Source organism: Neoarius graeffei, chromosome 26 (genome assembly GCF_027579695.1).
Source record: "Neoarius graeffei isolate fNeoGra1 chromosome 26, fNeoGra1.pri, whole genome shotgun sequence".
NCBI lineage: Eukaryota > Metazoa > Chordata > Actinopteri > Siluriformes > Ariidae > Neoarius > Neoarius graeffei.
The window spans coordinates 8,300,279-8,328,202 of record NC_083594.1 but is presented as its reverse complement, the minus strand read 5'-3'; the positions used below and the strand labels follow the sequence as shown (position 1 = coordinate 8,328,202).

General features: G+C 40.3%; 3 protein-coding genes across 4 annotated transcripts in view; all 3 read right to left on the bottom strand.

The window, feature by feature from the left end:
* Positions 1-6,656, bottom strand: LOC132874000 (draxin-A-like). Its single transcript, XM_060909854.1, has 3 exons — positions 5,225-6,656; positions 5,039-5,128; positions 1-1,582 (listed from the first exon to the last, which is right to left on the bottom strand). Exons 1-3 carry the CDS (start codon positions 5,406-5,408, stop codon positions 1,470-1,472), a joined length of 387 nt encoding a protein of 128 aa, XP_060765837.1. The 5' UTR covers positions 5,409-6,656; the 3' UTR covers positions 1-1,469.
* Positions 5,693-27,756, bottom strand: draxina (dorsal inhibitory axon guidance protein a). Its single transcript, XM_060909757.1, has 4 exons — positions 27,375-27,756; positions 26,663-26,844; positions 6,580-6,700; positions 5,693-5,700 (listed from the first exon to the last, which is right to left on the bottom strand). The coding sequence occupies exons 1-4, from the start codon at positions 27,754-27,756 to the stop codon at positions 5,693-5,695; spliced, it is 693 nt and encodes a 230-aa protein (XP_060765740.1).
* Positions 27,667-27,924, bottom strand: part of pank4 (pantothenate kinase 4 (inactive)) — a 108,289-nt gene continuing 108,031 nt past the window's right edge. Inside the window, exon 20 of one of the 2 annotated variants that reach the window (XM_060909849.1) lies at positions 27,667-27,777. In XM_060909849.1, coding sequence (XP_060765832.1) covers positions 27,759-27,777 — 19 coding nt within the window. In that variant the 3' untranslated portion in view covers positions 27,667-27,758. The remainder of the gene's footprint in view (positions 27,778-27,924) is intronic. The other variant, XM_060909850.1, reaches the window with a different exon arrangement.

The following is a 27,924-nucleotide window of genomic DNA, read 5'->3' as shown; positions in this document are numbered from 1 at the left end:
TTGAAGTTAAAAAAAAAAACCACACACACACACACAAAATACACTTAGTCTGTATTCAATGGACCAAATGAAGTCCAGATGGTCATCTCAAGCTCTGTTTAAAAAAAAAAGAAAAGAAAGAAAGAAAAACCCTTCATTAAAATAAAGCCAGGAGAGGAAAACAAATCACTGAAGGAAGAAAAAAACGATGGATCTCCATATCCTTCCAGATGTTGTTCTTTTTTTTTCCTACACTGCTAAAATTTAACAAGCCAAAAACATATACCCTCCTGAGACCCTGCATCCTCATATGAGGACATTACATTTTACAAGTTAAAATGCATTTCAAGCAAAAAAAAAAAAACCCTCAGGTCTCAGGAGGATTTCGAACATGGATCAATTTCTGTCAAATTTTGCTTCTTTATTCAGGCAATTATTTCCAAAAAGAAAAAAAAACAAGCAAAAATGTCTAATGCAATTAGAGGAATCAATTTCGTGAAATCAATTGAAATGTCTACAAAAAGCTGAGTCATCCACAATTATTTGCCGAAGCTGAAGCGAATATTGGTGAATAATAAACGATTTGAAGTCAAGGTTATTATTCACCGATATTCACTGAGCCTGATAATCATTTTAGTGCAAATACACAGGTGATTATTTAAAAAAATCGTATGAAAAAATCATTTATTTCAAACTTCAAAAGCAGCTTGCAAATGTAATAAAGGCGCGCCGCAGACTTGTCACTTATCTACGCCCAGTCACATAAAATACTTTGTTCTGAAACCGATAAAATAAATCACAATCCCACTTTACCTTTGAATAGTTTTCGACCAAACTTCATATAGCATCTTTAGTGCTTTTAGGAACAGCGTTTTCTTTCATCATTTGTAATTCTTCCTCACTTATGGTGACGACGCAATCGGCCGCCATTTTGCCGAGTCGCTCGAGGTGATTATCGAGAAACAGTCCGAATTTCTCGACCAATCAGCACACGTGATTTTCTATAATCATCTGTGTATTTATACTAAATGATAATCTTATTATGAGAAATATTACATAAATTGTTCTGTCCCATTTTATTGAACTCAACAAAAGACTCCTTGATGTTTTCCAGTGACACATAGGTGTGGCATAAATAATAAATCTTACAAAGCAAATCAGAAACAAAACAAAAAAACAGGCAAAAACTCCACCACATCACTGCAATAAATGATTACAGCATAATAGGTTTTAGAAAATGCATTCTCAGTTAACAAAAAAGATAAAGAAAATGAAAAAACAAAAGAGTCCAGTTGAGAGATGAAATCATATGTGAGTAATGTTGGTACACAGTGCACTTTAACACACAGGCGAGTTTGTCAGATTTTTTTTTTTTGGACTCGTTAAACTTTTCAATTCAGCTTTAGTCCATCTGAAGTCTTTAGAAGGAGGTACAGGGTTGTAGGGTCGTGATCCGTTCTTCGTGTACGTCTCTCTGTCCGTCTCTCTCATCAGATTGTGATGAAAGCTCCCTGGTCGCTGTTAGCCGATTCGGGTTCCACGCAGCGGCCACGTCTCCGGGTCACCCTTCGCTTGCGGTGGAATTTGGCGTAGCATCGGAAACCTTCACGTGCAAAAAAAAAAGTGTCCGTTTACGTCTCTGGGACTAATAACTACAAAATCAAAAGAGTTTGTGTACAAACTGTAATAAAAGTCAGTTAAAGCTACATTTCCCTGCAGTCCACATGCTCGGCTCTGAGCAAATATTCATTTGAACCAATCATTTGATCTCATTTTACAATTTTAGAGCCTGATTTTCACATCTTTCATTTCATCACAACACATGTTGTTATTGCTATTATCACATCGCAGTGTGCGTTTTCAACCAAACTTAATAACAATCTACCAGGTATCAATATTTGAGAAGACATTTATTTTAGATTTATGAGTCTTTTTTGTGGGCGGCATGGTGGTGTAGTGGTTAGCGCTGTCGCCTCACAGCAAGAAGGTCCGGGTTCGAGCCCCGGGGCCGGCGAGGGCCTTTCTGTGGAGAGTTTGCATGTTCTCCCCGTGTCCGCGTGGGTTTCCTCCGGGTGCTCCGGTTTCCCCCACAGTCCAAAGACATGCAGGTTAGGTTAACTGGTGACTCTAAATTGACCGTAGGTGTGAATGTGAGTGTGAATGGTTGTCTGTGTCTATGTGTCAGCCCTGTGATGACCTGGCGACTTGTCCAGGGTGTACCCCGCCTTTCACCCGTAGTCAGCTGGGATAGGCTCTAGCTCGCCTGCGACCCTGTAGGACAGGATAAAGCGGCAAGAGATGATGAGATGAGATGAGTCTTTGTTTGTACTTTCATACAAAAGACTGGGAAGCTGTCCTACTTTAAAAGGAAATGTTGTGAGTATTTTATGATTTGTGCATTTCTGTCATTCTGCTTGTCTTTCCTTTCGAATCATGTTTCATTTCTGAAAGAAATAAACAGCAATGTTTATTCACAATCAATTCCTGCTCTTTGCAGAAAGTCGGATCAGTTGGATCAACTGGAGTCGAGTCTTTTCGACTCCCAAATGCTTCGCTTATTTTTCAACAGACAAAGTTTGCAATAGTTTGATCAGTGAGAACAGTTTTTTGAATAAATAATGACATAAAGCATGCAAGTCTGACGTTTCAGTGCTGTATACAGTATAACTTAAAAAATATGGATGTTGTTTGGACAGATGAAGAAATTGATGTTATGAGCTCATCCGGCCGACAGGTGATGAGTTTATGCCATCATGTGTTGGCAGTCATCTGTCCGTACGTCCGGCGTCATCCATATTTCATGAAAATCGCTTCTTCTCTCTCAGTTTGTCACTGATTTTTATTCTTTTTGGCAGGAAGGTCGGTCTGCCTGGGGTGCATATACGTAGCTTCTACCCAAATTTGCATAATTGGAATTAATAATGAAGATATGGAGTAATTAATCAATCCCTAATGAGCAGTTTCCACACAAATCACTTCTTCTCCCTCAATTCTTCACCGATTTTGATTCTCTCTCTCATGAAGGTAGGGTGCATATAACTTCTACCCAGATCTGCTTAATTACAATTATTAATGAAGTTATGGACTAATTAAGCCTTAATGTCTTGCAGTTCAACAAAAATCGCTTCTTCTCGGTCAATTCCTCACCATTTTGGATTCTTTCTGGCAAATAGGTCGGTATTCCTAGGGTGGATATCGCTTCTATATAGAGCTTGTGTATATAGCTTGCAACATTGATTGCACAAGGAAGGTGGCCCACTTTAGATCGTTCCTTCTGGACTAGATGGGGCCGGAGTGAGCTACGCCATCATGGACGGTCTCGTTTGTTTTAATTCCCAAAATCAGCATCATGGTTACTGATGATGAATGAATTCATAGCAGCAAACAGATCAGATGTTGAAATCAGGTTTCCATGACAACATTTTGATAAAATTACACTACTAGTGTAACACCACTGCTAAAAACAAACAAACAAAAAAATGTCGGTTCACATATACTAGTGCATCTCAAAAAATTAGAATATTGTGAAAAAGTTCAATATTTTCCATCAGTTATTTAAGAAAGTGAAAATGTTATATATTATAGACTCATTACACATAAACTAAAATGTTTCAAGCAGTTTTCTATTTTAATTTTAATCAGTATGGCATACAGTACAAAAACATAAAAAAAATCTCAAAATATTAGAATATTTAATTTCGAGTTTGAGTAAAACAGTATGAACACAGTGTATCTCTCGGTCTAGTTCAGTACACACGACCACAACCATGGGGAAGACTGCTGACTTGACTGCTGTCCAGAAGATGATCACTGATGCCCTCCACAAGGAAGGTAAGCCACAAAAGGTCATTGCTGAAAAGGGTGGCTGGAAAAGGTGCACAAGCAACAGGGATGGCTGCAGTCTTGAGAGGATTGTCAAGAAAAGTTGATTCAAGAACTTGGGAGAGCTTCATAAGGAGTGGACTGAGGCTGGTGTCAGTGTATCAAGACCCATCACAAACAGACATCTTCAAGAAAGGGGATACAACTTTCGCATTCCTAATATCAAGCTACTCCTGAGCCAGAGACAATGTCAGAAGTGTCTTATCTGGGCTCAGGAGAGAAAGAAATGGACTGTTGCTCAGTGGTCCAAAGTCCTCTTTTCAGATGAAAGTACATTTTGCATTTAATTTGGAGATCATGGTTCTAAAGTCTGGAGGAAGAGTGGAGAGGCACAGAATCCAAGGTGTTTGAAGCCCAGTGTGAAGTTTCCACAGTCTGTGATGATTTGGGGTGCCATGTCATCTGCTGGTGTTGGTCCACTGTATTTTATCAAGTCCAAAGTCAACACAGCCATCTACCAGCAGATTTTAGAGCACTTCATGCTTCCATCTGCTGACGAGCTTTTTGGAGATGCTGATTTCCTTTTCCAGCAGGACTTAGCACCTACCCACAGTGCCAAAACTACTACCAAATGGTTTGCTGACCATGATATTACTGTGTTTGATTGGCCAGCCAACTTGCCTGACCTGAACCCCATAGAGAATCTATGGTGTATTGTCAAGAGGAAGATGAGAAACGCCCGATCCAAAAATACAGATACGCTGAAGGCCACTATCAAAGCAACCTGGGCTTCAATAACACCTCAGCAGTGCCACAGACTGATTACCTCCATGCCACACCGCATTGATACAGTAATTCACGGTAAAGGAGCCCCAACCAAGTACTGTGTGTATAAATGAATATACTTTTCAGAAGTTGGACATTTCTGTATTGTAAATCCTTTTTTGATTGATCTTAGGGAATATTCTAATAATTTGAGATACTGGATTTCTGATTTTCATGAGCTATAAGCCATAATCATCAAAATTAAAACAAAAAAGGCTTTAAATATTTCACTTTACATGTAATGAATATAGAATATATGAAAGTTTACCTTTTTGAATTAAATTACGAAAAAAAGGAACTTTTTCATGGTATTCAAATTTTTTGAGATGCACTAGTATATATGGGACGTTCAGCTAAGAGATCCGGTTCAAAGAGTTGACTTGTTCATGAACGACTCATTACTCACACTCACCTTCTTCACACATGCAGTCATCGTAGCACTTGTTGTTCAGACCACGGTTATGTGGTTTGCACTCGTGATGTCTGAGGTCACAGCAGGACCCTGAAATGATTCACAACAGAGAGAGAATGCTTAGACGTTCAGGTTTCTGTGTAATCAATCTTACTGCTGATTGGTCGGTTTTGTGGGTGCACTGACCAGGCAGGCAGTCGAGGTGATGGTCACATGGTTCAACATCATCTGTGCTCATGGTCACATTACCACTGCTCATGTTCCTGCTGCGCCGCTTATCTTTGTCGAAAAAGATCAGCAAACACAAAACAGTAAAACAGCACCATGTTCTTACTTCTGCGAAACGATTTTCATGAATCAATAACGACATTACGAAAGCTGAATATGTGTCTGCTTTCAACCTGCTGACAGTCACATTGACCTGTAGTAATTAAAATATTTTATTGATTTCTTCATGCAAGAATGGCACTCAGGAAATCGAGAAGATTTGATTATTAAAGAGCCCTTCAACTTATTTTTACATAATTATCTTAGCAATCGCTTCTGTGGTGTACTCGGTATCGACTGCGGAGATCTTTCTCGCTTGCTCAGCCTTTTTTCCCCTGTGAGTGTCTGTGAGAAAAATTGGCATCTATCTAGCATTTTTAGCACTGTCTACACGCCTACACTCAACGGCCACTTTAATAGGAACTCGTTCTTGAGTCTAAGATTCCTGTTCTTGTCTGCAGGAGTGGAATCCAATGTGGTGTTCTGCTGTTGCTTTTCTGCTGAGATGCTTTTCTGCTCACCACAGTCGTAAAGAGTGATTATACGAGTTGCTATATCCTTCCTGGCAGCTCGAACCAATCTGGCTAACATTTTATCACATTTATGGATGTGATAAAAATATTTGTCTGGCATGCTTGGAACTGGAACAGGCTGTTCCGATTGCTACTTGTTCTTGAAACTGGTACAGGCAGTCCTGATTGCTACTTGTTTTGGTTTGTTAAATCTTTGAGAATTATCTTCGCTCGCACATTCTGTTCTCTGATTAATGAAGGTCATGTTGACCAGTAATGTCTTTCTTCTTTTCATAAGACTATGATCCTGACGGGTGGTGTAATAGTACATAATATCTCTCTTCTTTCATACAATAGTGCAGTCTAAACCAGTGATGTAATGCTTCATCACCCATTTATGTTATACATAGATAACTCAGCTTTGTCAATATCATCATCATCATCATCCAATCACATCGCTACAACACACTCTTGAATGTGAATATATACTCATGTTTATCCTAAAATAAACTGAGAAACATCTCTGAACAGCTGTGTCTGTGTCAGTGACTGTTTGATCCCGGATCGATCCGTGAGGCAGAATCTCTTATGCGGCAGAGGTCGACATTCCTAGATCATACTTTGTCAATTCAACCTCCTTCGGCACAGACAGATCAAAACCTAACAGAATGCTACTAAAAATCCTCTCAGATGTGGTTCATGTTAGCCAGCTGGCTAGCATTAGCAATGAAGGAAAAAAAATATTCGAAAACAGCGTCATACCTTTTTTCTTGTTGGATGACCAGCTGTCCTCAGGCCTCATGTCCTCGTAGTCTGTCCAGTCAAAAAGCGCCATGTCCAACGTAGGCAATACTTCACCTTGAGCTGTTTCTCGACCTGCCTTCTATGTGCAAACACACACACACACGCAGAGTAAGCTAGATGTTACTTTATTATATACAATACTACTTTCAAATCTGATTGGTCGGGGACTGTTACCTGACCAATCGCAGGTTTATATGAATGTCGTTCTAATACTTTAGCATTTTATAGTGTTGTCGATATGGTGAAGCTTTCTTTAAGGATATGTTTATTCGAAGGAGTCTCCAGGGTCAATTCTGCTTCGCATCAGGCCGAATCACACCACCTCACCGTTCATTATTTTCCTAAAACAGCACTTCCAAAGTGTTTCATTCCTGACATGATGGTATAATTAACAGTAAGAGTCGTATCTTACTGACTCAATGCTATTCATATAACATTGAGATGCAGTTGGAATCACACTTCCTCTCTCTATACTGAAGTGTTAATTGAGCATGTTCAGTACTGTTCCTGTGAGGAAACTCGATTTATTACAGAGATGTGAAATCCCGGCTTCTTTTTTAGTACCAGAGCTGCCACAGACGTTCACAACTCTCTCAAACACAATCTGTGTATGCGGCATAAAAAGCTGCTGTTTAAAAGCACAAAATCAAAATCTGAAAGCACTTTGCAATTCACTGTTTCCAGGGATGTAATGGCTTCTTGCTTTATAACACGCAAGTTATAAAAAGGCTGGTCATGCTTTTCCCTTTAATGTATCTCTCTCTCTCTCTTTTTAAGAAGAAGAAACCTTTATTTGTCACATGCACACTTCAAGCACAGTGAGATTCATCCTCTGCATTTAACCAATCTGAAGCAGTGAACACACGCACACACACCCAGAGCAGTGGGCAGAGATACTACAGCGCCCGGGGAGCAGTCAGGGGTTTGGTACCTTGCTCAAGGGCACTTCAGCCCAAGGCCGCCCCACGTCAACCTAACTGCATGTCTTTGGACTGTGGGGGAAACCGGAGCACCCGGAGGAGAAGACATGGGAAGAACATGCAAACTCCACACAGAAAGGCCCTTGCCAGCCGCTGGACTCGAACCCAGAACCTTCTTGCTGTGAGGCGGCAGTGCTAACCACTACACCACCGTGCCACCCATTTACAATTTATGACTTTGTATCCGGGGCGGCACGGTGGTGTAGTGGTTCGCGCTGTCGCCTCACAGCAAGAAGGTCCGGGTTCGAGCCCCGTGGCCGGCGAGGGCCTTTCTGTGCGGAGTTTGCATGTTCTCCCCGTGTCCGCGTGGGTTTCCTCCGGGTGCTCCGGTTTCCCCTACAGTCCAAAGACATGCAGGTTAGGTTAACTGGTGACTCTAAATTGACCGTAGGTGTGAATGTGAGTGTGAATGGTTGTCTGTGTCTATGTGTCAGTCCTGTGATGACCTGGCGACTTGTCCAGGGTGTACCCCGCCTTTCGCCCGTAGTCAGCTGGGATAGGCTCCAGCTTGCCTGCGACCCTGTAGAACAGGATAAAGCGGCTACAGATAATGAGATGAGATGAGATGAGATGAGATGAGACTTTGTATCCAGTCTGAAAGGATGGTAGGTAGCTCATGTTAGCTAGTGTGCTAATTCTGGCAGCAAACACTCTGAATATGAATATAAAATTCTCACTAGAAATTCTGTCAGGTTAAATCACATTAGCTAGCTGACAATATTTAAGAGTGAAGATCATGAATGCTTTTGGATTTGATTTAAAATCCCCTCAGAAATGCAGTCAGGTTAGCTCTGTAGTTTTAATAATGAAGATAATAAACACAATCCTCTAATAAATCCTGCCATTTTAGCTCATCTTCGCTAACCAGCTCCCAAAATCTGGTGTGAAGAATTTGGTACCTACTTACTTGTAGATTACACTACTGTATATGGACTCAAAGACACGCCTGCATTCCCATTTATGGTCTTAAAGGCACGCCCATTCTGGACTCCTCTCATTTTCACATGTGGACTAAAGTCATGCCCATGCTTCTTTAAATATACAAAATCAGAGTCTGCAATTTGGATTCCTAAACTATGGGCAATTCCATGTAAATGTCAACCTCACCATGCAAAAATAAAGCAACATGTAATACATCAAAACCACTCCCAGAGATCTCACCTAGGCCTGTATTTTACAGATGTGAATAAGTTGAACCAATTTGTAACCAACCTAATATGTCACTGTCAGTCTTTCTTTCTTATAATGTAAACCCCAAGCTAAAATCAACTTTGATCATGTACAATTCTATATTATTGCCACAAGCCACAGAAATGTATGCTAAAATCCACAAAACAGCAAAACAATAGCCATCCTAAATATTATTTAAGAACTTTAATAGTTTTAGCTGATATTTAGAGAGTTTTTCAAAGGGTTATGGTGGTTAAATTGCTGATTTTCTAAACATATGCCATGTCTATTTCAGACGCGTCACATCCATAACGGAATTTCATCACATCCATAACGCTGACTTTTCCTTCCGAAACTCTGCATGAAATACAAAATATTTTAAACAAAGATTTTTTAATATTCACCTTGGACCCCTCTATCAAATGGATATCTCCATTTCGACATTAGGTTTACAATTTCACAGAGTTTGATAAAAATGTACAGTAACCCAAGAAAAGTGATACAGATAAGAAATATTTTCTCAAAGCAGAACAAACCAATAATCTGCTGTTGTGGCAGAAACGTCTGTTCATGACATTTTCCAATTTCCAAGCGCTGCCAATGCTAAGGTCACACATAGCCGGTTGATATGTGAGAACTGTGGCTGGGGCTACCGTGGCCATTCTGGCAGATTTTGGAGGTGGTCCGTCACATAAATTTGGGCAGAGTGAATATGCAAATGAAGCCACAGTATTCATGATGGTAGATGCTGGAAGCACTACTGGCAACGATGGATGCAATCATGGTTGCCCGTGGTAATGACGGCTGGGTGGCGGTAGCCTCTGCGGTTGAGGCCGGTTGGGTAACCGCAGCGACGTATCGCAATGTATGGCCTTACGACAATGATGGTAGTGTGTACAGTTTTCACAGGTGCAGTACGGCATAGCCATGGCAAGACGAAATAAGCCATGCCCCCTTGGCAAACTTTTCACTTTCTACAGAATGTTGTGCCGTGAACATTTTGAGCTTGAAGGTTACGACGGAATGCTACGGGAACCCCTGGTAGCCCACGTAAACCTCACGTATACAGTACCTCAAGGATGCCTTCACGGATGAATTCATCTGGCGCTTGACCCACGGCAATTTTCAACATGACCAAACTTTCTGTGGATGGAAGCCACACCCTTCTGGTTGTAAAGGTAGCTCTCTGGCTCTCGCATATTCCGACAGAAGGGCCCGGAACGCGTGCTGGTTGACCCCCAGAAGGCCCAAATTCGTCTACCAGTGTCTACCGTGAAGTGATTCTGGTTGCATGCTGTGTGGGTTGATAGCTTTGTCAATATGTTCTCCGTACTTCTAAAAATAAAATTGTTTTGAGGGCGGGGCTAAACTTCAGTTCAGTTTGTCAATAAATAACCTCCTGTAGAGCTTTTAGTGCACTTATGATTGGGACAATTTATTATTCTACATAGACTGAATTTCACAGAGTTCAACTCCATGTTCAGGGAGACTTTAAAACCACTAGCACACCAGACAAGTTTAATTAATTACAGGGAGCTGCGTTGCTGTGGGCTCTAAATCTGTATGTCAGCACCAACTGAAGCCAAATTAAGATGACAAAATCGAGACACTGAACCCATATCTACATATACGAACACTCAGTCCCCCAGAGGCTTTTTCTATCATAACTCTCTAAGAGCTCATGCCTGCTTGTACACATGTTAAAACAGAAACCAGTAGGGATTAATGGTTCTTTAGAACAGCCTTCAGGTTTAAAACAAAACTTCTGCATTTGGGTATTGAGCTCTGTACAGGACTCTTTTTTTTTTTTTGTGGTTTGTACCCATGTGCAATATTTTCCAATGAATTTAAATTTCAAAGTAATAAGGTCACTTGAACACTATTAAGAAAGTTTTTATTTCTTTTTAGTGACAAAACAAACAGATCCAATTTATCATCATGGCATCATTTAGGCCTCAGTCAGGCTAAACATCAGGGGAAATTTCTGAAAGAGAAAAAGATTACAGGAATATGAAACTACAAAGTTAGCATCTTGGACAACGCCACCTGACAGGATTTCTGAGAGGAGTTTTAGCCAAATTAAGAAATGTTTTTACACATCAGTAATAAAACCAACCATCTATGTAAAACAACCTAAACTGACAGGATTTTTCATTCATATATGCATAAATTTATAATCTTCGCTGGTAAAATTAGCCAGCTAGCTGAGATTAGTTAAACAGACAATTTCTGAGAGGAGTTTAAAGTAATATTCATAAATATTTCTAATTTTGTTGCTAAAAAATAGTCAGATAGTTAATCTGAGCTAATCTGACAGGATTTCTGAGATGATTTTAGTTTATATACCCAAATGTCTTCAAGTTAGCCAGCTAGCTAACATGAGCTAACCTGACAGGATTTCTGAGAGGATTTTAGTTTATATACACACAAACTAATTAAAGTTAGCCAGCTAGCTAACATGAGCTAACCTGACAGGTTTCAGTTTATATACATGCACACACAAACCGCTTAAAGTTAGCCAGCTAGCTAACATGAGCTAACCTGACAGGATTTCAGTTTATATACATGCACACACAAACAGCTTAAAGTTAGCCAGCTAGCTAACATGAGCTAACCTGACAGGATTCCTGAGAGGATTTTAGTTTATATATACAAATGTCTTAAAGTTAGCCAGCTAGCTAACATGAGCTAACCTGACAGGATTTCTGAGAGGATTTTAGTTTATATACACACAAACTAATTAAAGTTAGCCAGCTAGCTAACATGAGCTAACCTGACAGGTTTCAGTTTATATACATGCACACACAAACAGCTTAAAGTTAGCCAGCTAGCTAACATGAGCTAACCTGACAGGTTTCAGTTTATATACATGCACACACAAACCGCTTAAAGTTAGCCAGCTAGCTAACATGAGCTAACCTGACAGGTTTCAGTTTATATACATGCACACACAAACAGCTTAAAGTTAGCCAGCTAGCTAACATGAGCTAACCTGACAGGATTTCAGTTTATATACATGCACACACAAACAGCTTAAAGTTAGCCAGCTAGCTAACATGAGCTAACCTGACAGGATTTCTGAGAGGATTTTAGTTTATATATACAAATGTCTTAAAGTTAGCCAGCTAGCTAACATGAGCTAACCTGACAGGATTTCTGAGAGGATTTTAGTTTATATACACACAAACTAATTAAAGTTAGCCAGCTAGCTAACATGAGCTAACCTGACAGGATTTCAGTTTATATACATGCACACACAAACAGCTTAAAGTTAGCCAGCTAGCTAACATGAGCTAACCTGACAGGATTTCTGAGAAGATTTTAGTATAAAAGTGTCTTAAAGTTAGCCAGCTAGCTAATGTGAGCTAACCTGACAGGATTCCTGAGAGGATTTTAGTTTATATATACAAATGTCTTAAAGTTAGCCAGCTAGCTAATGTGAGCTAACCTGACAGGATTTCTGAGAGGATTTTAGTTTTTATACACACAAACTAATTAAAGTTAGCCAGCTAGCTAACATGAGCTAACCTGACAGGATTTCAGTTTATATACATGCACACACAAACTGCTTAAAATTAGCCAGCTAGCTAATGTGAGCTAACCTGACAGGATTTCTGAGAGGATTTTAGTTTTTATACACACAAACTAATTAAAGTTAGCCAGCTAGCTAACATGAGCTAACCTGACAGGATTTCAGTTTATATACATGCACACACAAACTGCTTAAAGTTAGCCAGGTAGCTAATGTGAGCTAACCTGACAGGATTTCTGAGAAGATTTTAGTTTAAAAGTGTCTTAAAGTTAGCCAGCTAGCTAATGTGAGCTAACCTGACAGGATTCCTGAGAGGATTTTAGTTTATATATACAAATGTCTTAAAGTTAGCCAGCTAGCTAATGTGAGCTAACCTGACAGGATTTCTGAGAGGATTTTAGTTTATATACACACAAACTAATTAAAGTTAGCCAGCTAGCTAACATGAGCTAACCTGACAGGATTTCAGTTTATATACATGCACACACAAACAGCTTAAAGTTAGCCAGCTAGCTAACATGAGCTAACTTGACAGGATTTCTGAGAGGATTTTAGTTTATATATACAAATGTCTTAAAGTTAGCCAGCTAGCTAACATGAGCTAACCTGACAGGATTTCTGAGAGGATTTTAGTTTATATACACACAAACTAATTAAAGTTAGCCAGCTAGCTAACATGAGCTAACCTGACAGGATTTCAGTTTATATACATGCACACACAAACAGCTTAAAGTTAGCCAGCTAGCTAACATGAGCTAACCTGACAGGATTTCTGAGAAGATTTTAGTATAAAAGTGTCTTAAAGTTAGCCAGCTAGCTAATGTGAGCTAACCTGACAGGATTCCTGAGAGGATTTTAGTTTATATATACAAATGTCTTAAAGTTAGCCAGCTAGCTAATGTGAGCTAACCTGACAGGATTTCTGAGAGGATTTTAGTTTATATACACACAAACTAATTAAAGTTAGCCAGCTAGCTAACATGAGCTAACCTGACAGGATTTCAGTTTATATACATGCACACACAAACTGCTTAAAGTTAGCCAGGTAGCTAACATGAGCTAACCTGACAGGATTTCTGCGAAGATTTTAGTTTAAAAGTGTCTTAAAGTTAGCCAGCTAGCTAATGTGAGCTAACCTGACAGGATTTCTGAGAGGATTTTAGTTTATATACACACAAACTAATTAAAGTTAGCCAGCTAGCTAACATGAGCTAACCTGACAGGATTTCAGTTTATATACATGCACACACAAACTGCTTAAAGTTAGCCAGGTAGCTAATGTGAGCTAACCTGACAGGATTCCTGAGAGGATTTTAGTTTATATATACAAATGTCTTAAAGTTAGCCAGCTAGCTAATGTGAGCTAACCTGACAGGATTTCTGAGAGGATTTTAGTTTATATACACACAAACTAATTAAAGTTAGCCAGCTAGCTAACATGAGCTAACCTGACAGGATTTCAGTTTATATACATGCACACACAAACTGCTTAAAGTTAGCCAGGTAGCTAATGTGAGCTAACCTGACAGGATTTCTGAGAGGATTTTAGTTTATATACACACAAACTAATTAAAGTTAGCCAGCTAGCTAACATGAGCTAACCTGACAGGATTTCAGTTTATATACATGCACACACAAACTGCTTAAAGTTAGCCAGGTAGCTAATGTGAGCTAACCTGACAGGATTTTTGAGAGGATTTTAGTTTATATATACAAATGTCTTAAAGTTAGCCAGCTAGCTAACATGAGCTAACCTAGGGTGACCAGACGTCCCGGTTTTACCGGGACAGTCCCGGTTTGGGATTGTGTGTCCCGAGTCCCGACAAAAGTCTGTCGGGACATGTATATGTCCCGGTTTTCGCCACTCGCGACGTTTGCGACTGAGCAGCGTGGGAATCATTAGCGGAGAAATGTCTGCATTTACGATTTTGATGAATTGACAGGAATCGCAAACTTTCCTGGTTACTGCCCCCTGGCCCTGTGGCATGGGTGTTTATTTAGCCACATTATTCCAGACAACAGAACGTGTTGCCATGCAACAATAAAATAAACATTAACTGGCGCGAATGTTCTTTGTGTAGCAGCTAGCAGCAGTAATGCCGCAGCAATTATGCCGAAAAGAAAATGTACCTTTTCCAAAGATTTACAGGGCACCTACCCCTTCCTCCGAGAGGTGCAGAACAATGCGCACGAAGCCTACTGCACACACTGTAAGTGTTTTGTTCTTGTACGGAGTTGGGTAGCCTATGCTGCAAATGCTGTGCGCTCCTGTGGGGGCTTTCCTCGGGCTGTCGCCCCTCTCCTCCCTTCATATAATCTTTTTTATTCACCTTGTTATCCTGAGATAACGACATAATTAATTCAGGATCTCGAGAAAACAACACAACTAATTCGAGATCTCGAGAAAACAAAACCGTTATTTCATGATCTCAGCTGGATCACTGTATCTCGGTCCGTGTATCATCCGATCATTCGGGTCCCAGGCCAAAAAAGGTTGGCAACCACTGCTTTAGACAGTCAAAACACATTACTCAGGAATGTACATGGGTTTGTCGCCTATTTTTGTGAAAACTTCCTTGCAATATATCTCACAACTCAACACAGACTAGCCTATTTATCTGGCCTAGTATGCACACATTTCTGTTGACCATGGTGTTTTCAATGTGTGAGGGTTGGATTCCAAACCAAAATGGCATGACATAACAATGCATGACAAAAGGAAAGTTATATGTGACAGTTTACTATGACAAAAAAAATAGGCGGGGCGGCACGGTGGTGTAGTGGTTAGCGCTGTCGCCTCACAGCAAGAAGGTCCTGGGTTCGAGCCCCGGGGCCGGCGAGGGCCTTTCTGTGCGGAGTTTGCATGTTCTCCCCGTGTCCGCGTGGGTTTCCTCCGGGTGCTCCGGTTTCCCCCACAGTCCAAAGACATGCAGGTTAGGTTAACTGGTGACTCTAAATTGAGCGTAGGTGTGAATGTGAGTGTGAATGGTTGTCTGTGTCTATGTGTCAGCCCTGTGATGACCTGGCGACTTGTCCAGGGTGTACCCCGCCTTTCGCCCGTAGTCAGCTGGGATAGGCTCCAGCTTGCCTGCGACCCTGTAGAAGGATAAAGCGGCTAGAGATAATGAGATGAGAAAAAAATAGGCTACAAGTACAAAAGAGGTTGAAATAAAAGATTAAAAGATAATTTAGCCAGCATCAGGAAAAGCAGATAGTATAGTTCTCAGAACAACAAAAAAACAACCAAACATAACGTTGTGTGGAGGTTATAGTGTAACCAAATGATAACGTTTCAGTTGGTTAGTTACCTCAACGTTTCGGGGACGTTTGGCTTCGTTAGGTTTATGCATAACCATGAGGAAACGTTCTCTAAATGTTAGTTGTTGGTTACGTTCTAACAAACTTTTAGAGAACCATAGGCTAACGGTACATTAACGTTCTGTGTTACTAGGGAAGTATTCCATTCAAACTGGAAAACGAAAAACAAAAAAACCACTCAATATTTCGTTTTCCTGTTTTTCTGTATGACCAAAAAATGAGTGATTGGTGTTTGTTTTCCTTTTTCCAACTCAAAACGGAACAAATAATAAACAGGGAAACCAAAACGAAATAATAACTCTAATTTACGATTATTGATTTTCTCTATTCCCCACGCTACATTAGCCTTCCCATGATCCTCAGCGACAGTCCATCATCATCTCTGCGTCTATGAAACAAAAAAATTGCATGTGCATGTATATATCAAGTAATTTATTCATACATCCTATTCATTTAATATATTAAGCTGATGATCTCTTAATTATTATTATCTCAATATAATAGTAATCAGTACTCGAGTTGAGGGGGGATGGGGGGATGCCATCCCCCCGGAATAAAAAATGGTCAAAATCATCCCCCCTCTAAAACGGGCTTCCCCCCTCCCTTCCCTTGAGCAATTTTATCAATAAATGTGGACATTACTTCTATTTAACATTGGAATTAGAAATGCCATTCCACGTAGCTTTGCTGAAACTGGGCATACAGTAAGCTACGGCGAGAGAGCGCACGCGCAAGTGAAGCGTTTGAGGAGGTGACATTCAGTTGGGGTTCCGTTATTTTTGATTTCATTCGGCGTCAGTGACAGCAGCGGATTGCAGCATCATGGCCAAGCGGAGTGGACAGCAAGACCTAAGCAAGTTCGGATTTAAGATCGCAAGAAAAAACATTTCCGGAGGTAAGTCAAGAGTTACGAATATCAGTCCCACTTTCTGTGAGCCCACTATCATGCTGTAAAGTTCCCGATATGGAGCCTAATTTGTGGGCGGCGGATAACAACACAGCTATCATAATGAATGTTAGTTTGGAGTCTATCCAGCTATCGATAGCTTACTCAGGTTCATGTTAGCTTTGATTTCTTGTATAAGGCCATTAATTTAATCAGCCTGGACGTTCGTTTGTTATTCTTCAGGCAACAAAAAGTATTATTCAAGACAGGAAGGCTAAAATAAACGACACTAGCAGTTTTGAAGGCTTCATTGCCTCATTAGAGAGCCGATCACGACATGTAAGGCAGAGCAGGATTGGTGTAGGACTCGACAGTGTCTGCTAAAATGCAGCTTTCTTTTTCTTCGTCATAGGCTCTTCTTCTGTCTCCTCAATGGGCCTTTTCCCCTTTCCAAAGAAACTTTCCAAAGATGCCTGCTTTTAACTCATTTTGCTAGCTTGTATCCAGTATGTATCAAAGTGCTGCTATGTATCGAAGCAAAGTATCAAAGTATCCAAGGCAGCTCCTTGGTAACCGTCAACATTAAGGTGTCACGTGACCTAGATAACAGCGGGAATCAACGTTACAGAAAGAATCCGGTCATTTTTCAAAGCTCAAATCCTCGTTCAGATAATAAATAAATCAGAAATAACATTATAATTATATTTAATTAAATTATCTTATCCACTGCTCTTTATTCCAGATGACAGTCAGCAGCAACTGCAGCACAGTGTGACAGGAGCTGGAGGACCCGGAGTGTGAGACAATACAGGAGCAGGAGCAAGCAGGAGAACCAACAGCTGAAGAGCTGAAGATTTACAATTTACTGTTGCTTGTTTTAGCTTATTGGTTCCCTACCTACCTCTGTATTTAATTCAATGTTCCCAATGTTCAGCTTTGAATAAAAATTCTATTGACTTGATATGAAAAGATTCAGTTGTTCATTTACATTGCCTGCTGAGGTTTTAATAAATTATTTACCAAACGATTTAAAAGGAGCCTACCATGACTAGTGCAATTTGAAGTGTAACTTCATAGTCATGGTAGGCTCCTTTTAAATCGTTTGGTAAATAATTTATTAAAACCTCAGCAGGCAGTGTAAATGAACAACTGAATCTTTTCATATCAAGTCAATAGAATTTGTTGCCTGAAGAATAACAAACGAACGTCCAGGCTGATTAAATTAATGGCCTTATACAAGAAATCAAAGCTAACATGAACCTGAGTAAGCTATCGATAGCTGGATAGACTCCAAACTAACATTCATTATGATAGCTGTGTTGTTATCCGCCGCCCACAAATTAGGCTCCATATCGGGAACTTTACAGCATGATAGTGGGCTCACAGAAAGTGTGACTGATATTCGTAACTCTTGACTTACCTCCGGAAATTTCTTGCGATCTTAAATCCGAACTTGCTTAGGTCTTGCTGGCCACTCCGCTTGGCCATGATGCTGCAATCCGCTGCTGTCACTGACGCCGAATGAAATCAAAAATAACGGAACCCCAACTGAATGTCACCTCCTCAAACGCTTCGCTTGCGCGTGCCCTCTCTCGCAGTAGCTTACTGTATGCTCAGTTTCAGCAAAGCTACGTGGAATGGCATTTCTAATTCCAATGTTAAATAGAAGTAATGTCCACATTTATTGATAAAATTGCTCAAGGGAAGGGAGGGGGGAAGCCCGTTTTAGAGGGGGGATTATTTTGACCATTTTTTATTCCGGGGGGATGGCATCCCCCCCATCCCCCCTCAACTCGAGTATTGATTACTATTATATTGAGATAATAATAATTAAGAGATCATCAGCTTAATATATTAAATGAATAGGATGTATGAATAAATTACTTGATATATACATGCACATGCAATTTTTCTGTTTCATAGACGCAGAGATGATGATGGACTGTCACTGAGGATCATGGGAAGGCTAATGTAGCGTGGGGAATAGAGAAAATCAATAATCGTAAATTAGAGTTATTATTTCGTTTTGGTTTCCCTGTTTATTATTTGTTCTGTTTTGAGTTGGAAAAAGGAAAACAAACACCAATCCCTCATTTTTTGGTCATACAGAAAAACAGGAAAACGAAATATTGAGTGTTTTTTTTTGTTTTTCGTTTTCCAGATTGAATGGAATACTTGAATGATCGAATGATACACGGACCTATCTCCGTCGGTAGAGACGAAGCCGGGCCAGTCTTCTGCGGAGGTGCCGCGGACTCATTTTGAAATTATCCCTTATTAAAAGCCTTAATGCAATCTCTCCCTGTGTCAACCCCTGATCAAGATATTGCCTTATTAGGTGATCGATTATTCCAGACATTCTAATGACCAAAGTTGTGTCTCATAGGGTTGCCAACCGTCCAGTATTGGGCGGGACATCCCGTTTTTCGGGTAATTTTAATTTGTCCCGTCAGGGACAGATCCTGCCCCTCACTCCAATGCTGTGGTGTAAATCGCGTTATTGCCGTGAGAAGCGCTATTACAGCGAGTTGCGGTCATCTGCAATTTAAAACCATTCACTGTCAAAGGCTGCCATATCCTGAATTTTTAAGCTATACTGACAAAATAGGCATCAAATTAAACTAGAGCAGATGGTGCAGCCAGTGGCTACAGCCTAACTGTTCGATAAGGATAGCAGATAGCTTAAGAAAAACCCTTCCGAAACAGGATAGACCTCAGCCTATAGTAGGGGAGCTTTTCTGCCTCACTCCTGCCTTTGTGATGTCTTTCTCTCTTCTTCTTCTGCTATGAAGCATTGCAGAAGGTTCTTAGGGTTTTCAAATGGACAATTAAGCAAATATCAGGGTTTTACAGCTACAGCAAATACTTTTTCAGGTTATGACATTGCCTTCATAAATATGGCCTTCATAAATATTTGGCCAAAGTTTAAAAGAGAAAATGAGACAATAATATTAGAATTGTTTGTTATTTTGCATTAAGTTACTTAAAAATATCCATTAATTGGTCTGTTAATTTTTAAAAGCTCTATTTTAGAAATGAATTTGTAGTGGCCTACATTTGAAACCCTCACCTAAAGGTGATTCGGTAACTATTTTGGGGCGCTGGGGTGCGTGTACAGGGCCTGTACCGGTACTTGTCCACACCCGGAACAAAGTGTCCCTCATTTGGATATGAGAAAGTTGGCAACCCTAATACAGAAAGAGAAATAGCCCCAAAGTCAGCATATCACAAGTCTCTTGGCGTTCCTGAATGAACCATTTCTCAGCTGTTTACTCGAGATCATGAAATAATTTTTTCTCGAGATCACAGAATAATTGTTTTGTTTTCTCGAGATCTCGGAATAACGGTTTTGTTTTCTTGAGATCTCGAATTAGTTGTGTTGTTTTCTCGAGATCCTGAATTAATTATGCCGTTATCTCGGGATAACAAGGTGAATAAAAAAAAAGGATTATATGAAGGGCCTCTTGCGGCTTCCGTAGGTATTTATTCTCAAATCACTTGTCTTTTTTTTTGTTTCTGTTTAACATACCATTCTGACAGTTTGGCCATATTGCTGTGTTGAACAGCTTGTTGCACCTTCCATTAAAGTGTTCACTTTTGTACACATCTTGCTTTATTCATTCAGTTGTGGGGAATGGTTAGTAAGGTTGATTCTGACCTAGGCTATGTTGAGGTCACATATCTACTTTTTAAGTTCATGCTATAGTGCAGGGGTTCTCAACCTTTTGCAACCTGGGCCCCACCAAAGCTGGTTCATTGCAGTTGGGGGCCCCTCTTCTCGCCCCGCCCCCATCCCCCCCCCAAACACACTCACCCGCAGTGACGCCACCCGACCTACAGCACCTTATATCGACAGATAGATAGATAGATAGATAGATAGATAGATAGATAGATAGATAGATAGATAGATAGATAGATAGATAGCCCTGGGCTAGATTATTATTATTATTATTATTATTATTATTATTATTATCATCATTATTATTCTTATTAGTAGTAGTAGTAGTAGCAGTAGCAGCAGTAGTAGCATTATCCATTCCATAGAAATACATAGGCCTATTATCATTATTAGGCTATTGTTATAATTGGCAGTAGCACCACATTTCTAATCTGCTTTCGGGCATTATTATAATTATAATTATTATAATTATTATGGCCTATTATCATTACTAAGCTGTTGGCAGTAGTACAAGACTTATGTTCTTTCAGGCATTATTATTATTATTGGGCCTATTATTATTATTATTATTATTATTATTATTATTCCTGTTGTTGGTTATTATTATTATTATTATTATTATTATTATTATGCTATTATTATTAATAGGCATTATTATTATTATTATTATTATTATTATTATTATTAGTGTTTTTATTAGGTATTTTATTAGGCTTATCATTAGCTGGCTATTGATATCATTGGGAATTGGGACCAGGCGTGAATTTAGGTTTTACTTTTTACTGTGCCTTTGTGATCTGCATTTGCGTTAATGCGAGACCTGAGCCTGCTTTGCCTTACAAAGATCCTCGATTCTTGGCGAAATGTTTGACAAGCACAGTCTCAAGTCATCCTCAATTTGCGCACGATTGCGATATTTCGTTTTGAGCGCAGTCATTTTTGAAAATCCTGCCTCACACAAGTAGGTCGATGCGAATGGGATGAGCAGTTTCAAGGCTACGTCACACAGTTGCGGGTACTCCTGCATCAATGCTGCCCAGAATGTCGAAAGAGGGCATGAGGTGAAGACTGCCTTAAGTCTACTGTCACTCTTCAGCTCAATAAGCTGTTCCTGCATGTCAACTGGAAGTTCGTCAGCAGTACACACAAATGGATCTCGAACCCACGCAAAAGAGCGATAATCCTCTGTGAAGTATGCCGCAAACTGTTTTCTCATTACCGACAGGTGCTCTGACGCTGCTTGAAAGACAGATGAGAAATCGTGGGAAGTGCCTGCATTACTGATAAAGTCTGCAAGGCTTGGGAACATATCACAGTTCCCCCGACTGATGCGGCCACACACACAAGATTTTATGATAGATTGATGATAGATTTTATAATAGTATTGATTTGTATGTAATAGTCCAATGTCCTGCATTTTGACATGGGTAAATGTGTTGCATCTGCTTAGCTACTATAGCCTGTTAGCCCCAGATTTTTTTTTTCCTCCATACATGAAGCCTACTCGCGACCCCCCTGGAGTACCTCCGCGCCCCACCAGGGGGGCGCGCCCCCCCGGTTGAGAACCACTGCTATAGTGCATACAATTTTAGAGATATAGCCTACATGTGCATATGCATTCTTCTTGGTGTTCTCACAAACAGGTGAAATAAATCAGTTTAAATTTGGCCTATGGACATAGCCTGGCCTATTCTCAGCCATTACAAAATCTGTTGTCTGACCATATTTTAACTGATCTGTATACCACTATGCTACTAGATAACAAAATGCCTGTTTGTTTTATTTCATGTGAGATGTTGATAAATGTGAGCTTCAACAAAATGATAAGAGCACCTCTCCGAGTGTCACGTTTACGTAAAAAAAAAAGGTGTGCGTGCACGAGCATGGTCGCGCGCAAAAGTGTCCCGGTTTCAGACTAGGGAAATCTGGTCACCCTAAACTAACCTGACAGGATTTCTGAGAGGATTTTAGTTTATATACACACAAACTAATTAAAGTTAGCCAGCTAGCTAACATGAGCTAACCTGACAAGATTTCAGTTTATATACATGCACACACAAACAGCTTAAAGTTAGCCAGCTAGCTAATGTGAGCTAACCTGACAGGATTCCTGAGAGGATTTTAGTATATATATACAAATGTCTTAAAGTTAGCCAGCTAGCTAATGTGAGCTAACCTGACAGGATTTATGAGAGGATTTTAGTTTATATATACAAATGTCTTAAAGTTAGCCAGCTAGCTAATGTGAGCTAACCTGACAGGATTCCTGAGAGGATTTTAAACAGATTTTCATAAAAAGAATGCAGTCATGATGTACGGCTCTGTTTGTGTACAGTGGTGCTTGAAAGTTTGTGAACCCTTTAGAATTTTCTATATTTCTGCATAAATATGACCTAAAACGTCATCAGATTTTCACACAAGTCTTAAAGGTAGAGAACCCAGTTAAACAAATGAGAGAAAAATATTATACTTGGCCATTTATTTACTGAGGAAAATGATCCAATATTACATATCTGTGAGTGGCAAAAGTATGTGACCCTTTGCTTTCAGTATCTGGTGTGACCCCCTTGTGCAGTAATAACTGCAACTAAACGTTTGCGGTAACTGTTGATCAGTCCTGCACACCGGCTTGGAGGAATTTTAGTCCATTCCTCCATACAGAACAGCTTCAACTCTGGGATGTTGGTGGGTTTCCTCACATGAACTGCTCGCTTCAGGTCCTTCCACAACATTTCGATTGGATTAAGGTCAGGACTTTGACTTGGCCATTCCAAAACATTCACTTTATTCTTCTTTAACCATTCTTTGGTAGAACGACTTGTGTGCTTAGGGTCGTTGTCTTGCTGCATGACCCACCTTCTCTTGAGATTCAGTTCATGGACAGATGTCCTGGCATTTTCCTTTAGAATTCACTGGTATAATTCAGAATTCATTGCTCCATCAATGATGGCAAGCCGTCCTGGCCCAGATGCAGCAAAACAGGCCCAAACCATGATACTACCACCACCATGTTTCACAGATGGGATAAGGTTCTTATGCTGGAATGCAGTGTTTTCCTTTCCCCAAACAGAACATTTCTCATTTAAACCAAAAAGTTCTATTTTGGTCTCGTTTGTCCACAAAAAATTTTTCCAATAGCCTTCTGGCTTTTCCACGTGATCTTTAGCAAACTGCAGACAAGCAGCAATGTTCTTTTTGGAGAGCAGTGGCTTTCTCCTTGCAACCTTGCCATGCACACCATTGTTGTTCAGTGTTCTCCTGATGGTGGACTCATGAACATTAACATTAGCCAATGTGAGAGAGGCCTTCAGTTGCTTAGAAGTTACCCTGGGATCTTTTGTGATCTCACCAACTATTACATGCCTTGCTCTTGGAGTGATCTTTATTGGTCGACCACTCCTAGGGAGGGTAACGATGGTCTTGAATTTCCTCCATTTGTACACAATCTGTCTGACTGTGGATTGGTGGAGTCCAAACTCTTTAGAGATGGTTTTGTAACCTTTTCCAGCTTGATGAGCATCAACAACGCTTTTTCTGAGGTGCTCAGAAATCTCCTTTGTTTGTGCCATGATACACTTCCACAAACATGTGTTGTGAAGATCAGACTTCGATAGATCCCTGTTCTTTAAATAAAACAGGGTGCCCACTCACACCTGATTGTCATCCCATTGATTGAAAACATCCGACTCTAATTTCACCTTCAAATTAACTGCTAATCCTAGAGGTTCACATACTTTTGCCACTCACAGATATGTAATATTGGATCATTTTCCTCAATAAGTAAATGAACAAGTATAATATTTTAGTCTCATTTGTTTAACTGGGTTCTCTTTATCTACTTTTAGGACTTGTATGAAAATCTGATGATGTTTTAGGTCATATTTATGCAGAAATATAGAAAATTCTAAAGGGTTCACAAACTTTCAAGCACCACTGTATATGGTGTTGTTTTCTAATACAAAATCTAAAGCACATTCATAGAAAAATAAAAGCAGCAGAAAAGACACTAATGTAGATACATAGCTATGAACATTTGTCTACTGCAGATATAGACAAGTGTTTCTAAAATTATGGAACTTTTTCCAGAATGAAAATGACACAAATGTAAGATTTTCTAACTGATCTTATTGGAAAAATGTAATTCGCTTTCTCATTGCATCTTGCTTGTCTCGTCGGTCTCCTAGCTTGCTAGCATAGCAGTTAACGTGCTCATGGTGGAGGAGAAAAGTTAACTCTCGCAATAAAAGTTACTCTTGACTTTAAAAAACAAAACAAAACAAACAATAACAGTGAAAAGACGACTTGCTTAATTGCAATGAGGTTAACGGCTGCCCTGAGACGTTACTCATGAGATGTGTGAGGGCGGTAAGACAATAATATATCGTTTTTACAAAAGCCTTTTTTTCCCCCTCTGGTTGTAGTAACGAGTGTGTTTGTCATCCTCGCTCTTGTGTTGCATGTAGAAAAGAAGCAAAACGTGCCATGGTAACCAAACATGAGCTTGATTTTGGATACACAAATAACAACAAGCTTAATTGGGGAAAGCGACAGCGAGCACACGCTTGACAACAAGCCAGTGGAGGAGAAAAGAGAACAGATGGCTTTGAGGAGGAGGAGGAGGAGGAGGAGGGATGGATGGATGGAAGGACAAGCAAGTGAGCGAGTGACACCTCTTTCCCCGGCACTGGTGTGTTTGGCGCTCCCCTTCCCCCTGCCTCCATCTCAGCATGCACTGAGCTCATTTGGCCCATGTTTTGAGCAGCAGGAGAAGCTCCCACATGCAGTAATAAAGAAGCAGAGGTGCTGCGCTGGAGTCAAATAAATCTACACAATCAGGTCCCTCACGTGTGGTGCATCTGCAGTGATGATACAACCCAAGCATATTTACAACACACTCAGAAATTACTGTTTGTTCCTAGCCTAGTAAACTAGACCCACCCGCCTAGCGGCCAAAAATATTTTTGCCTAGCGAATGGGTCTAGCCTCGCACCATATAAACAAAAACACCCCAGGCATCAAATCGTGCCCGCCAATCACAACGCAAGGTTTTTGTTTGGATTCTTTGGGCGGGCTTTTGCAGGAGTGACGACAAAGCTGCGCGACGCTGGAGAAAGCGCAGCAGGAAAGATGGCTACGGCTAGTGAACAGCGCGCGTTTGACTCCGCTTTGGAATCAGTTTTAGAATAATTATACTTGGAGTTTTCGTTGAAACATGAGCAGGAAGAGGCTCTCCGCTCATTCCTTTTCAAGAAGGACGTTTTCGCTGTTTTGCCGACCGGCTATGGCAAAAGTCTGATCTACCAGCTGGCTCCGCTCGTAGCCAAAAGGATGGGGCTAGTTTGTGCAGTACGAAGAATTAATAAACAGCTTTGAAACATTACTTTTTGATTGTTTCTTATTTTCCCGTTATTTTAAATTTAAGGGAAATTATTTCACCAAACACCACTAAATAAAAACTCTCAAAAACAGTTTAAGCAAACCCTTGAAAAATACTTGGAAAAAAAAATGAGTGTATGTGGTACAGACTCCAAACTTGTGGTCATTATCTCCAAACTTCTTAATATCTAGAACCTGTTTATTAATTAATACGCATTTTGAAAAATTATTTATTTCAAGGCCTCCCCCACTGCTTTCTGTCGCTCTGACTACGTCACAGTCACTGTTGCGCTGATTGGTCAGAGCGTTGGCCTATACGCGCAGAGACAGTTTGAAAGACAGCGGGTTGTTCCTCCCACCCCCGTCGGAAATGTCTACGGATCGAGGCCAGACTAAATATTCACATTTAGTCTGGCTTGCCAGGCTAGTTTGTTCCACCTTTATGCCATTTCGTTTTAAACTTGGCATTTGATGAAATGCAAACGATATGCTCATTATGTTCAAAATGCTGAACGCACAATAGTGGACTACTGTATTTCATGTATAATGCAAATCAGGACGTTTTTAGTTTTTATTTACCGTAGATAGGGAGAAAGACTGGCCCTCGTCTTGTGCTTTCTTTGGTTTGAATCGGGTTATGTAGTTTATAATCGCAGAAAGTGATCCTATTTGCTTGTTTTTTTTAAGCTGGTACTCACCACAGTATATTTTATACATACATAAGCAACAAAACCATTCTGATCTCTTTGTTTTTGTTTTACGTCACTGGCATAATGAGCGTTACTTTAAATCGGTTTTGGAAAACAAAGCAATGGCCAGGAAGGTGAAAAAAAAAAAATCTGCTACATTCTGTATTCATAAATGATGGAACATAAAACCAAGAACCCCTTTAAATGGACAAATCTCTTTTCTCAAAACACATTACACTATTTTCTGTCTTTCTCTATTCAACAAATAACGGCACCATTCAAAGACACACTTCATGCGGAAACACAATCCTTAGTAGCATGGCAATGAATCGGAATAAATCCCTCAGAAAGCTCAACATCCCAGTGAATTGAAAACCTTTCAATTCAAAGACACATTGGCCGAATTGATACCTGCGGTTTGGTGGAGGTCGGGGCTCGAGTTGGTGGATGCTCAGGCATCACTGTGGCTACCGGGATACGAGAGGCAGGGCCTTCTGCGAGTGCAGCAGCTTCACGATTGGACAAGCGGGCATAGGCTTTGTCTAAATCCCTCATTGGAGAGCCAAATCCTGTGCTGGGGTCATGGAAGAACCCTGAAAGAGGGAATCAATAAACAGGAAAAAAACTGGATTTAGTTTCATGTTGCGTTCAAGTTTCATCGAACGTTATGATACCTCATGACATCATTGGGTTATTTAAATGGAATATCATTTTGTCATCCATGGGTTTCATATTTGTAGTGGATTTTTAAGAATGTGGCAGAAATGGTCAACACAATGCAGTCAAGAATGTGGGTCAAGGAAACTCATTTGCATCAACATTATATTTTGATGGCATGTTTGGCATCATTTTAACACATTCATGGTGAACCATGTGGGTTCAAAAGCAACTTAAGCCACTGAGACTGGGAATGTAATGTTTTCCGAGCTTGTTGCATGCAATCAGTTATAAATCTTAGTCAGATATTCATGTAATAAAGTAATACACACATTTAACCTTCACCTCACCTATTTCTGCCATTGGTTTGAGGTTAGCAGTAGATTATGACCCACTTACAACCCCCCTACTTTTCATTAATATCTATGCGTTCTTCAATCAGTACACAAGATGAATCTGTAGACACCTTGGCCATGTACTTTGTCCTTGCGTGCATGTCTCTTGCCCTCCACTTGCCCATTTTTCCTGCCTTTGCGCTGGAACTCTCCTCCATGATGCTGCTTGTTCCCTCTTGTATGCCTGATGCCTCTTTCCCTACCCCAATCTCCTGGTCCCATTTCCAGCCGGACTGGGCTCAGACCCTCCAGACCTACTTCGTCATCTTCTAGCCGCAAAGATTTGTGGGAAAACAGGCCTCGTGAACCCTGCCTCCTCCACCTGCCTCCATGAAACAGCACCGCTTCAGGATCCTGTACATTTTTGCTACCAGGATTCTTGGCGCTTTGTGAGGGAAGGGTGAGGGCTGCGAGGAGAAGGGTGAAGGGTACGCACCAGCCGAGGGACTTCATTTTCACTCACAGCGCCTCCTGCTGGTCAGACACACACACACAGGATGTTAATCAGAAAGTAAACTGGCACAATGAGATGGAGCAAATACATAGCACAGTGCATGTGCTTAAAGCTAAAAGTTCTAAATGGTGTATTTGGAAGAATTTAGGGGCATAAGTGTACACAGA

Bases quoted from the DNA above. Each gene is read 5' to 3' on its own strand.
- LOC132874000 (XM_060909854.1), bottom strand. From the start codon at position 5,408: ATGTCGTTATTGATTCATGAAAATCGTTTCGCAGAAGTAAGAACATGG. The intron at 5,129-5,224 runs GTCAGTGCACCC...GAATCATTTCAG, and splicing joins TCACCTCGACTGCCTGCCTG to GGTCCTGCTGTGACCTCAGA. The intron at 1,583-5,038 runs GTGAGTGTGAGT...TTGCACGTGAAG, and splicing joins TGACTGCATGTGTGAAGAAG to GTTTCCGATGCTACGCCAAA.
- draxina (XM_060909757.1), bottom strand. From the start codon at position 27,756: ATGAAGTCCCTCGGCTGGTGCGTACCCTTCACCCTTCTCCTCGCAGCC. The intron at 26,845-27,374 runs GTGTCTACAGAT...TCCCTCTTTCAG, and splicing joins GGACAAAGTACATGGCCAAG to GGTTCTTCCATGACCCCAGC. The intron at 6,701-26,662 runs GTATCAATTCGG...GTTTGCACATAG, and splicing joins CGACCTCCACCAAACCGCAG to AAGGCAGGTCGAGAAACAGC.